The 13,981-nt window shown below is 40.5% G+C and overlaps 1 protein-coding gene across 1 annotated transcript in view; it reads left to right on the forward strand.

The window, feature by feature from the left end:
• Positions 1-13,981, forward strand: part of LOC124625766 (cap-specific mRNA (nucleoside-2'-O-)-methyltransferase 1) — a 293,563-nt gene that overhangs the window by 39,654 nt on the left and 239,928 nt on the right. The window contains exon 7 of the mRNA XM_047149205.1: positions 8,854-9,046. Within this exon, the coding sequence (XP_047005161.1) occupies positions 8,854-9,046 (193 nt within the window). The remainder of the gene's footprint in view (positions 1-8,853; positions 9,047-13,981) is intronic.

Raw genomic sequence — 13,981 nt, forward strand, 5'->3', positions numbered from 1 at the left:
CTTGTGGTTGGCCAGCCATGGTCATCTGCTCTCTTGTTTCTATCCCTTTTATCTATTTCTTGCTTCTCTCTATGGTTTTCTTTTCCTATTTTGTCCATAGTAGTGTTGGTTGTCCTTCTGTCGTTCTTCTGGTTTTTCGTTTCTCCTGTTATTATGTTGTATGTCTGCTTTCTTTTCTTCTTTCTCTTGTGTAATTATTTTAATAGGAACAAGGAACTGTGATGACCTCACAGTTTGGTCCCTTCCCCCCCTTTTAAACCAACCAACCAATCTTTTGGATAGATATGACATTATCCCATGAAAAGTAAAATTTATGTAGGAGAATGCTCTGATTTGCACAGTCAGATGCCTAAGAGAGGTTGCAGAAAATACCAACTGGCACTTGGGGAGTGAACGGTATAAATGGCATTTTCAGTAGGGCAGCTCTTCTGAAACCCAACCTGTGATTTGCTAAGAATACTATTTCTGATAAGGTGAGATACTATTCTAGAATGCATCATCTTCTCAAAAAGTATGGAGAATGGTGTCAGCAGTGAAATAGGTTGGTAGTTATTGACATCTCTTGTATCACCTTTCCTAAAGACGGGTTTAACAGTGACATATTTCAGTCTCTCTGGAAAAGTGTCTTGAGTTAGTGATGCATTACACATTTTCTTTAAGACTGGTCATATTACATGAGAACAAATTTTTGTACTCTATTGGAAACATCATCAAAACCAGACGAGCTTTTATTTTTGAGAGAATGTGTTATTTTTGTAATTTTAGAAGGAGAAATTGGTGATACATTCATACGAATGAATTTTATGGAAGTTACATTTTCGACATATAGTTGTAATTTTGCTCTTGATCTGTTTGTTCCTATGCTTTCTACCATACTTAAGAAATGATTACTAAATGCATTTGCTACCTGTGACTCATCATTTATAGCCCTTCCATTCAGTTTAATAGTAATGTTGTCTTGTTCTGTGGCTGGTTCTGGTTGTCCGTGTCTTGTTTCACTGCATTCCATGTAAGAATTGATTCTGATTCTGTTCTTTGATTTTTTAATAACCGTTCTTTGTAATTTTTAGTTTGTAGTGCGCAACTACTGCAGGATTGCTACTTGTTCTTGCCAAAAGATTCATATCCCTTTTACTGTCACAAGGTTCTTTAATCCCTCTAGTGCTCTGTAGTGTTTTACATGGCTATTTAGTGTTCTTTCTGAGTAGCTTAACAGAAAGCTATTTTCAAATAATGATATGAATTTATCATGGAGTAGTTTAAATTATATATTAGCATTTGGTTCATAATAAATTCATATAAACTATTGTTAAAATATATGTGTCTGGAGTCATTAATTATTCGAAGTGATTTCCACTAAGGAGTAAGTATTATGTAGGGCTTGATGAAGTGCATCAATGAACACTGTCCTGATAGAGAAGTACATCACTTTCCTGTTGTTAGATTGACAGAACAGGCTGAACATTCTGAATGTATCAGTGACTGTTCAACATTCCTCCACAAACACAACAAGTGAACGAGAATCAGGACTGATGTTGCTACGAACCATGTAGCCAGTGTTTGGAGCTCTCTGTTGTTAATGAGTATACTCTGCAAGTGAATCTTGATGTTCTCATGACTTATTAATTGAGCCATAAAATTGCAAGAATTCTGCTGTAACTACACATGGTGTGTTGCTAATATTTCAGCTGTAAACCATCCAACCATTTTTGGAGTGTTTTGCTCCAAAGATGGCTGGCCACTTTTCCCGTCGAAGTATTACAGCTAACCATCTTCGGAGTGCCTCACTCTGAAGATTGCTGGATGGTTTGCAGTTGAAATTTTAGTTACCAACAGAGTATGTTTATGGCTGAATTCCATTAACTTTGTGGATGACGTTTCGCAAATTGTTGCTCTCTTTGTCAGTACCTTATAGAACAATGAGCACCACCTTACATGCAGGAAAGAACTAGTCTCCTGTTGAAATGCTGCTGAGCACCATTTCATCCTCTAGTTCACCCTTTCACGCCATTACTGGAGACATGCAAGATGATGATGTGCTGTGGAAGGAAGCTGAGCTGAGGCGTACTCCCAACAGTTGATTCCTGTGATCTTAGATCAGATTTTTAGATGCCACAGTTGCTTGTACCCGTGCGGTGTGGGTCATGTAATCTGGCACAGATATCCTCACAATGTGCTGAACTGCGCATGCATCACTGTTATATGGTAATCTTAAATTTGTGTGAATGGTCCTCTGGCTGCTATAGCAAGCTCTGCAGTGCCACTGATGTGTTACTTCCAGCTTATGTATCAACACTCTGGAAGCACTATTTAGTCTATTCCCCCACCCCCTCACCCCTTCATAATTGCTCATCTGTTTGAACGAAACAAGACTATGTTGCAAAGGCTTGGTTCTTCCCTGTTTTTGCAGACAGAACCTTACTGCATCATGTACTGCTTTTCACAGTTCAAGGGCAGATGACACACTTGTGTCACAACTACTGTGTCACATGACAACAGCAACTTACATGGGGGGATGTTCCAAGAATCATGAATTTTCAAGCAACTTTTTATGACCCACACATGGGGCCAACAATGTCTCTTGAACAGGATCAACCTCCCTAACAACAAATTAAAATTGTCTATTATTACATGTACCATATAATAATAGTTCTTGGCAATATATTCATCCGATTATACGAAGTAGTTGCTGATTAAGAGGGCTGAAGTTCAGGCATTACTTGGCTGATTGTAGTAATCAAAGTTCCATTAATGCTAGCAATGATAGAAGCCAACATTTCATAATTAATAGCATTCTGCACAGTAAATGATTGCGTTGGTCAGAGTGCACAGATAGAGACGGGTTGGAGAACAACTGAGGAAGTGACTGCCATTGGATGGTCTTGTATTTGCTGCTACAGAAATTCACATGAAAGGCTGACTATGTCAGCAGTGCTCTCACTGCAAGTGCTCTTTCTGGATGTAGGTGATGGTACATAAATTGATACGTCTGTATCTTTCATTTACACATGCAGTGGGGTTGTTAACAGTTGTTGGCGATGACGTATACACACTTCCAATGTGCATTCACCACGATGTCGCCAAACATGGATGCGACCATCATGATGCTGTAAACGGAATCTGGATTCATCCGAAAAAATGACATATTGCCATTCGTGCACCCAGGTTCGTCGTTGAGTACACCATCGCAGGCGCTCCTGTCTGTGACGCAGCATCAAGGGTAACCGCAGCCATGGTCTCCGAGCTGATAGTCCATGCTGCTGCAACCTCGTCAAACTGTTCGTGCAGATGGTTGTTGTCTTGCAAACGTCCCCAACTGTGGACTCAGGGATCGAGACGTGGCTGCATGATCCGTTACAGCCATGTGGGTAAGATGCCTGTCATCTTGACTGCTAGCGATACGAGGCTGTTGGGATCCAGCACTGCATTCAGTATTACCCTCCTGAACCCACCGATTCCATATTCTGCTAAAAGTCATTGGATCTCGAACTATGCGAGCAGCAATGTCGCGATACGATAAACTGTAATCGTGATAGGCTGCAGTCCGACCTTTATCAAAGTCGGAAATGTGATGGTACGCATTCCTCCTCCTTACACGAGGCATCACAACAACTTTCCTCATGTCAGCACTTTGTAGGTGTCGCCAACGGCGCCAACCTTGTGTGATTGCTCTGAAAAGCTAATCATTTGCATATCACAGCATCTTCTTCCTGTCTGTTAAATTTCACGTCTGTAGCACATCATCTTCGTGGTGTAGCAATTTTAATGACCAGCAGTGTATTATTCCGGATTATTCACTGCATGTAAATTTCATGACATAAGCTGCAATAGGTATAAATGTATTACTCAGTTCTAACGATAAAAACTGTCTCAGTGCCTTTTGGTGGTGTCATTCTCCCTGAGTTGGAATCAAGTAATGTTACAAGGTTAAAGGGAGACTTACTTAAAGACTGCAATATAAGGGAATGGACAGTGACATACAGAAATTTGGATTTGGTTGTGGAGTGTGCGTGAATAGCTGAAATAGTTAAGACGACCACTCTTGATAGATGGGAAATCCGGGTTCAAGTCCTGGTCCCACACAAATTTTCATATGTCACAATTGGATAATACATCTCTACCCATTGCAGCTGATTTTTGAAAGTCTCTTCGGGTTTGCTGCCAGACCCTAAAATCAACTTGACTCGATATTTCGGCGATCCAGCTGTTCGCCATCTTCAGGAAATGCTGCTTCTGCTGATGAGTCCCGCTGAGAACTGACGCCAGGTTCCAAATCGACGTCCTATATAGGCCACCGTTCAGTACAAGGCGCATGCGCCGCCCATCACTGTTTCTGCCTTCCAAAACAGGGAGGTGGCACCGCCCTTAGTGAAACACTGCTGGCAACGATATATCGCAATCAAGGCCACACCGAAGAATGTTCAGTTTTGATGCGAGATAATACAGGATTCCACGTTTTGCTTAGAGGACATCCATTGTCTCTGTTGATTAAATTATCAGCCAACCTAATTTCAATCGCCTCTTTATAGACACTGTTCCAAAAACCGGAAATGTTGGCAACCGCAACAGTTTCCTCAAATTTCATTTTGTGTCCCTCATTTAGGCAGTGTTCTGCTACCGGCGATTTTTCCGGCTGTTGTAGCCTCGTGTGACGGCGGTGATGTTCCACACACCTGTCATGCACTGTACGAATAGAACGGCCAACGTAAGCTTTCCCACATTGACATGGGATTTTATACACCCCGGGTTTCCTAAGTCCCAAATCATCCTTCACAGAGCCGAGCAGAGCCCTAATCTTAGAAGGTGGACGGAACACACTCTTAATGTTAAAATTCCTTAAAATTCGTCCAATCTTAAATGATAAGCCTCCTGCATAAGGAAGAAAGGCCACAGATGTATTTTCCTCTTCGTACACCTCCGGAGATGGTCCAAACTCCATAGCCCAATGAGGGACAGTGTCTATAAAGAGGCGATTGAAATTAGGTTGGCTGATAATTTAATCAACAGAGACAATGGGTTTCCTCTAAGCAAAACGTGGAAACCTGTATTATCTCGCATCAAAACTGAACTTCTTTGGTGCGGCCTTGATTGCGATAAATCGTTGCCAGCAGTGTTTCATTATGCGCGGCGCCACCTCCCTGTTTTGGAAGGCAGAAACCATGATGGGCGGCGCATGCGCCGTGTACTGAACGGTGGCCTATGTAGGACGTCGATTTGCAACCTGGCATCAGTTCTCAGCGGGACTCATCAGCAGAAGCAGCATTTCCTGAAGATGGCGAACAGTTGGATTGCCGAAATATCGAGTCAAGTTGATTTTAGGATCCGGCAGCAAACCCGAAGAGACTTTCAAGACTTATTACGCCGGGAAAGCCAACGTAATCACATTGCAGCTGATGTCATGAAATTCGCGTCTGGAAAATAATTTCAAATGGTCTAATGACCTTGATGTTGGTGGGTCATTAAACAGTAATTTTTCTCCTTATTTTTCTTCTCCATCCTTCACCAGAGCTTGTGCTCTGTCTCTAATGATCTCACCATCAGAATTTTGTAAAACACTAATCTTCCTTACTTCCAGTGCCAAGGTCTTACTACTGTCAAATATATCCCATTTAAAGAAGACAATCTGTGACATTGACATATTTTAATGGGTTTTCTAAAGCATTTTTCTGCAAGCATTTTGCGAATGTGATCAAAGGATCTATAGAAATTAGAAAGAGATATAAATTTTGTTTATTTACACAACCTTTTTGTAATTGATAGTAAGAAAGAGAAATGCAAACTAATAGTTTGGTAGACTTTACTACACCCAGCTACACACATACAGAACAACCAACAGAGATTTTCAGTTTACAGTAAAGTCAAAGCCACTGCCATAACAACTGAATCCTTAATGTGATTGTAAACCTCTCCAGAGGAGGGTTGGAAGGCAGGAAGGATGATGGAGGGGAATATGACAAAATGTACTATGGTGCTGGTACTATGAAAGGCAAAGGAATAAGGGCCCAGGGCTTGAAGGAGATAGCTCTTGAGAAAAATTGAGACTCTGAAATCCGTTAAAAGGTTGTTACTGTAGCTGTCATGGCAGAATCATAAGCTTTACTTCACTTTGACGAACAAATGAGAAGCAATAGTTAGTGGCTTGCTCTGTTGATCTGGAATCATAGTACACACTAAATTTTGTAAAGGGATATCATATACATGATGACTGTTGGCTAAAATGGGAAAATGTTCATCTTAAATTGAAAACATTATACTCACTATAAAGAAATTGCTGCTTACATATTAACGTTTATCTTCCAGGAAACCTCTTGTTCTAGTGTCCTCTTTGTGAAATTTTGAAGAAAATCTCTTGCTAAAATCCAATAAGTACTTTGCAAAAAGCTGATGATTCGATACTTTTTTTTTTAGATGTGCTCAAGAGCAGCTTCAAAACAGACTGACATCTTGGGGACATACAGCATGTTTCATTGAGCACTATCCACCAGTTTGAGTGGCATTTATGAGACGTGGGGGATGTTCCTCATGAGCCTGTGGAGAGGCATAAAAGAGTAAGAACCTCATGTCAGGACTGTTTGATCCATGTCAGGACCAACGTTTGATCTTTAGTATACTTCACTGTACGACTGGGGGGGGGGGGGGGGGGGGGGGGAAGACTAAACAAAGCATCTGTTCTCAAGTGTGTGCAGTCACCTCAGGGGTTCATGTCTCTTCAAAAAATTCCTGCCTGAGGCTACGTATCAAAAATACAAGAATGAATGCTAGTTGTATTGGACAATCTCTGTATTCATTATAGAAACAGAAAAAAATGAATTTATGGATTTTCTCATGGATGGAGATTCTATATTCAGTTTTTAGATGTTAGCAATCACGTTTACTTCTTAGAGAAGACTTGGAAAAAAATTTCATCCCAGGAAAATTGTTGAAATTGACATTTTGGTGATTTTTTTTCTTTGTGGTTAGAAACATGCACGTTGACGATAACGTGTACTTGGATGATCAGTTTATTGAGAATGAGAATTTCCACCAAATATAGTAACCAGTATTATTTCCATACTGAATACTTTATATGTTAGGGAGGCAAGTTTTGCTTTTATTAGCTTTCACTGAGATAAAACTAAATCTCTTCATGACCCACCTGTATAGCTCCTGAATTATGTTTTACTTTGTATACTCCATCACAGGAGGCATGTCAGATTTTTTTGCTAAATGTCATTGACAGATTACAATGAGTGCCCAAAAAGTTACTCATTTCACAATTAGTCCACCACTTTGTTTCCAAGACATGTATTTTTTCTCATCAAGTTCACAGTTAATCAGTCACTTTGTTTCCAAGACAAGCAATTTCTGTAAGGAATGCAGTCTCATGTCAGCATAAATTCCTACCCTTGCATACTGTTAGCAGGTATGTAAATGAGTGGAGCTATATGATCCGTGTTTGTTAGGATGGCCACCAAAGTGCATTAATGTTGTCTGATGTGATATTTTTTATCAAGCCTGATCAAATATGTGTGGGTGTGCACAGTGTGGTGATGACTAGGGACTACTGTGAAGGGGTATGGAAACTGCTGCATGTTTTTGTGTGAGAGCAATACAAGCAGGCATTCTAATATGAGAGTATCCAATGTTTGGCTGAATGTGAATATGAGTAAACCCACATATATTGTCAGAGTTCTTGTCATGTGACACCAAGGATCACTTTGTGATGTGATAGGGACATTGTGCTTGCCACCTGGGCATAAGTAACGGAAAGTGGGAAATAAACTGCATTAAATTGCTGTCCCCTGGCATAATCTACAGTTAACTCCACAGTCTCCTAGGCTGTATTTAGTGGAGCTTGGAGAAAAATTGATTGTTAACAAGTGGTAGCACATAATTTTTAATAGTCACTGTTGTTTCTGCAATACCTCATTTGACTGTGTCTGTGACAAATGTGGCACCCATAAGAAACATCATATTCTGACAGTGTTTTGTAGAGAGAGACTGTTGTAACTCCCACCATCATCAACCGGGGAGCCTATGGGTGTGATTCCAAGTCACATCTGGTAGCGATTCAGGGAAGTCTGACTACTCAGTTATGTACCTTGGATATCGTACATACTCATGGATATTTCTGTGGGGTCAGTATCCAGACACTATTTTTCAGTGGCACAGTGCTCATCCACTCACAACATTTGTATCTATGAACTGCACACATGAGATCATAGTATTCCTTTGGGCAGCAAGCTACCCAAATCTCTTCTTGCACATGGCTTTAATCTACTGTGGGATAAACTCTGTCCCAATACCAGTATCTGTGGCTGCAAAGGCCAGTTGTGACAGTTACTGACCAACTTATCACGAGATAGCTTTATGGCACACTTCCCAACTGAACTAATGCATGCACTTAGGCACATGCTTTCCTGCTGAAAGGGCTACCAACTTTGTTGTGTGTTTTACTTAGTTTTGTTTTGTCTGAAGCGTATGAAGTTTCATTCTATCACTGTATTTTTCATCTGTGCTGCTGACTTAGGCACTTAGACACTGTTAAATGTTTTTAATTTTTTTACACCTGTTATCAGTGATTTAATTGTATGTGTCTGTTTTAGTAATCTTTGAAAACGAAATTACTGTTTATATCTCATGTTCCTTTTGGATAAATTTTGTTTTGTGCTATGGGCTATAAAATGAAACTATTGAAGGTATATAAAAATTAGTTGCTAAAATATAGTATTGCAATAGCAAATGGCTGACATGCTACAGCAAACATTTTGAGTCCAACTTGAATTACAATGGACTCTTAAACTTTTTTTACAAGTCACACTATAAAAAAAATACTATTTCACAGTTGTATATTTGTTGTAATTCACATTCCAGAAACCGCAGCTGGGGCCACATGACTTGCTTTATTTTGCCGACGTCTGTGCTGGCCCTGGAGGTTTCTCTGAATACGTATTGTGGCGAAAGAAGTGGCAAGCCAAGGGTTTTGGCTTCACGCTGAAAGGTGATCATGACTTTCGGCTGTCTGATTTCTATGCTGGACCCTGTGAGACATTTGAACCTCACTATGGTAAGGAGATCACATCATAGAAATTGTGTGATTAAGTGTGGTAAATTTTCACTCTATTACACTAAAATTTTAATATTCTGGGGAGCATCCAGTACTGACGATGTGCGTTCATTAAAGTGTGACATCCCAACAGGGAATGGAATGTGCTACAGATGTTCAAAAAGATGACATGAAGCCCTGGTGTAGACACTTTAGTTTTGAGGTATGTGGACATTATGTTTGTGTTGTGAGACGGAATTCCTGGCCAGAACTTACCCTGCGAAATTCTTAGCACTGCCAGTAAACACATGTAAAAGGGAAAGAAATTATCCAAAGTTTCAGAACTAACAGTTCCTTCCTTGGGAAGGAAACAGGAATAGATATGTAAGGTTAAAAGGGAAGGGCAGGTTCTCAGATCACAAGATGAAAAGCACCAACTTGTAGTGAGGATGAGGACAGACAAAGATGATGGGAGAGGTATTGGAGGGAATGGGAGATCAAAGATAGTACATTGGTAGCACTACAGGGTGAAAAGTATTTAAACCGACAAATTCTGGGAGGTTGTAGGAGACATCAAAAGAAATATTTTTCCCTAATGTCATTTTTTCCTATGAGGATTATTTAAACCGGTGGAGGCCGTATTACACTCTTCTGTTGTAGGCAAACTGCTGTCCACCAGTGTAGTAGTGCATTGTCTCTGTTTACTAATGAAGCGATACACCTGGAGTGAGTACACTGATATGATTTGTGCATACTACGTAGTGCACCACAACGGATGAGCTGCACAGCGCGTTTATCAACAAAAATATCCTAATCGCCGTATCCCACATCATATGACCTTTGCTGCTGTGTACCAACGTCTGCGTGAGACCAGGTCATTTAGCAGATTACCTGGACAGGGACGCCGTCACACGGTAAGAATGCTGTAATTTGAGGAAGCTGTCTTGCAGCATGCGGAGCGGATCCTTCAGTCAGCACTCGTGCAATTGCACGTAACATGCGGACGAATCAGATGAATGTACGAACAGTCCTTCGAGAGCAATTGTTACGTCCATTTCGCTTGCAGCGTGTCCACAAACTGGAACCAGTTGATTATCCACCCAGAGCACAGTTTTCACAGTGGTACCTGGAACAGTGTGAAATGCATCCTACATTTCCATCCTCTGTGTTGTTTACCAATGAAGCAACGTTCGGGTGTGATGGAGTCTTCAACATGCACAATTCGCATGTTTGGAGTGAGGATAACCCACATGCCACAGTTACTAGTGCTCATCAAGTGCGGTTCTCCGTTAATGTGTGGGTTGTTGTTGTTGGGGGCTGTTTAATTGGGCCATATCTGCTACCTAGGCCATTAAATGGCAGGCACTATTACAATTTTCTCACCAGAGCATTGCCAGAATTGCTGGAAGATGTCCCGCTCCCTACAACATGACGGGCCGCCGGCACATTTTAGTTGTTGTGTGCGTTGATTCCTGGACTGACGGTTCCCAGAAACGTGGATTGGCGGAGGTGGTCCTGTACCATGACCTGTTCGATCCCCAGATGTCCCCTCTGGACTTTTTTGTGTGGGGAGAGATGCGCAACCTTGTTTACGCAACTTTTGTTGCATCAGAAGAGGATCTGGTTGCCCGGATAGTAGCAGTAGCAGGAACAATTCAGGATACTCCTGGGGTTTTTGCCCGTGTCAGACAGTACATGATCCGACGGTGTAACCTTTGTTTTCATGTCAATGGAGGAATTTTTGAAAATCTACTGTAATTGAAATTGGGTTGTGTTAATGTGTTGTCTCTTGGTCATAAAAAATTGGAAAAGTGTTTGTTGGTTTAATTCATTTGCCGCCAGAGAAATCTTCCTCTACCGGTTTAAATACTCCTCATAGGAAAAAATGATATTAGGGAAAAATATTTGTCTTGATGCCCCCTACAACCTCCCAGAGTTTGTCAGTTTAAATACTTTTCACCCTGTATATCAGCTTCAGTCCAGAGATGGTGAGGGCAGAGCGAGAAGTAAACATGGATTAAGGTGAAGATAAATGAGTTGAATAGTGCAATTAAAAACTAGAAGGAAAAGAAGGTGGAGGGAAAATGTTGGATGGGGAGGGGAAAAGAACAAAGATAAAAAAATCAATAAAGGAAAAGAATAAACAAGACAAAATGAATAAAAATAGAATGATTAATAATTATGATAATAATAATAATAATAGTAAGGGATTGTAAATTAATAAGGCTTAGCCCAGATGGTGTCTGAATGTGGGGTTATGTTGGAGGGCAAGTTCCCATCTCTTGACTTCAGGGAAACTGCTGGCAATGAACAAAAATATGGAAACACAAGAAACAAACATTCTACCATGCCTAACACTGTGTAGAAATATCATTGCCATTCAAAATAGTTCCATTCATCTGAGAATGGATAAATACAGGTCCTGTATAGTTTTCAGGGGAAACTTGTGTCATCCTTCCTGCAAAATAGTGGCAAGTTCAGATAACTTTGATGGAGATGAATAGTGATCATACACCTGTCTCTCCAAAGTAGACCACAAAAGCTCAATAGTATTGAGATTTCACTTTGGTGGTCAGAGATTTGGCAGTTTGTCCCTGTCCTCACAGAACCAGCCCTGGATGATGTGAGCTCAGTCATCTTGGAACACTGCATCCCCGATGGGGAATAAATATTGTACCGTTGTGTGGACCTGGTCAGCCAAAATGGTCACATAATACTTGGCAGCAATTTAACCTTTTAGAGCACCCAAGGGGCCCTTTGAATACAACACTCTGGCTGCTCAAGTTTTCACCAAACCTCAGTCATATTTCACTGTTGGGAGGTAAACTCGGCCAGAAGTTGTAAACAGTGAGCAACAAGACTCATCCTATTTAATGAATTCCATTGCCCCATAGTCCAGGTTTTATGGTTTCGGCACTATACAGGGTGATTCAAAAAGAATACCACAACTTTAGGAATTTAAAACTCTGCAACGACAAAAGGCAGAGCTAAGCACTATCTGTCGGCGAATTAAGGGAGCTATAAAGTTTCATTTAGTTGTACATTTGTTCGCTTGAGGCGCTGTTGACTAGGCGTCAGCGTCAGTTGATGCTAAGATGGCGACCGCTCAACAGAAAGCTTTTTGTGTTATTGAGTACGGCAGAAGTGAATCGACGACAGTTGTTCAGCGTGCATTTCGAACGAAGTATGGTGTTAAACCTCCTGATAGGTGGTGTATTAAACGTTGGTATAAACAGTTTACAGAGAATGGGTGTTTGTGCAAAGGGAAAAGTTCTGGACTTCATCACTGGCCTGCAAGAAGCCCTGATCGTACCCCCTGCGATTTTTTCTTATGGGGGTATGTTAAGGATATGGTGTTTTGGCCACCTCTCCCAGCCACCATTGATGATTTGAAACGAGAAATAACAGCAGCTATCCAAACTGTTACGCCTGATATGCTACAGAGAGTGTGGAACGAGTTGGAGTATCGGGTTGATATTGCTCGCGTGTCAGGAGGGGGCCATATTGAACATCTCTGAACTTGTTTTTGAGTGAAAAAAAACCTTTTTAAATACTCTTTGTAATGATGTATAACAGAAGGTTATATTATGTTTCTTTCATTAAATACACATTTTTAAAGTTGTGGTATTCTTTTTGAATCACCCTGTATTTTCATGTTACGGGCATTTGTGTCACTGATGAGTGATTTTGAAATGCCAACTTGGGATGCAGTTCCCTGCAAATAGATATCCATATGTGGTTTGGTGCTGACAGGGCTCACAAGTGACTTTTGCAGCTTATTTTTTGTCACAGTTGTTTTCAGTAGTTATTTCTTATGACCACTCAACACACTTTTGTCTGCATTGTGTCTTAATAGATGATGTTTTTCACTTTCCCTGTGTGGAATATAAATCTTTGATATGGCCTTCTTTTGAAATGCCAAATACTTTGGCTACATTGGTTACAGAAGCACCCACCATACAAGCACCCATGATTTGCCAAATGTGAATTCATTTAGCTGTAATGTGATACACTTGCAACTACACAGATGACTGTTGTGACCACGGCCGACATGTACAATGTATTGAGGGCACTGCATAGGTGCTGGCTGTGATCAAATACTACACCACCACCTTCATACTTGGCTAGCACATGACATGCCCAGTTCATATGCTCAGTCTGTTAGTCTGTTTAGTGGGGATCATTCTTATATAAAATGCTGTGCAGCAGGCACATTTTAGTTGGTAAACAACATGTGCAATTTTGCAAACTCCTCTGCCTTCGATGTGACAAAAGCAGCTAAAAGTTGACATGCGTGACACAATTGGAGCATTAGTGGAGAAGCTACATTTGTGTGAGAGGGAAATGAGCAACTTATGTTTAATGTTCTACATTCGTATGACTACTTTTAAATTATTTAACTGTACCAGTTTCATTCATCAAGTCTTTTCAAACATGAATCCAAGAGCTCAACATTACGGAAATTCTTTTGCACTCTTTTTTTTGGGTTTACCACCATAAGACCAGTTAGGAGTGGTAGATTTGTAAAATTCAACTTTGTTGAAAGACATATGCAACAATACCACAAATCCTTCATTAGATCGAAAAATGTTTCCTAAGCAAATAAAAAAAGTGTCACATTTTGTATGCATGTTTGGGTGTACATACTGTTGTGGACAGTTTTTCTCTGACACAGAAAGAATAAAAAGCAATGTAAAAATCTTTTCTTGAGGACCTGACAATGAAGAGTATCCTCTGCCATTATGCTTAAAAGAAAATCTTAAATGTCAGAAACCCAATAAACATGTTACATACTTTTGTAGACAGTCTACACACACAACAAGAGATATATACCAGATGCTCCTCAGAAATAGAGCAAGTTATCTTAAGTCTGTATACCAAACAAGGTGGTGCAGTGGTTGCCACGCTGGACTTGCAATTGAGAGGATGACAGTTCAAATCTGCATCCATCCAGAT

This window comes from Schistocerca americana, chromosome 8 (assembly GCF_021461395.2).
Source record: "Schistocerca americana isolate TAMUIC-IGC-003095 chromosome 8, iqSchAmer2.1, whole genome shotgun sequence".
In the NCBI taxonomy this organism is placed as follows: Eukaryota; Metazoa; Arthropoda; class Insecta; order Orthoptera; family Acrididae; genus Schistocerca; species Schistocerca americana.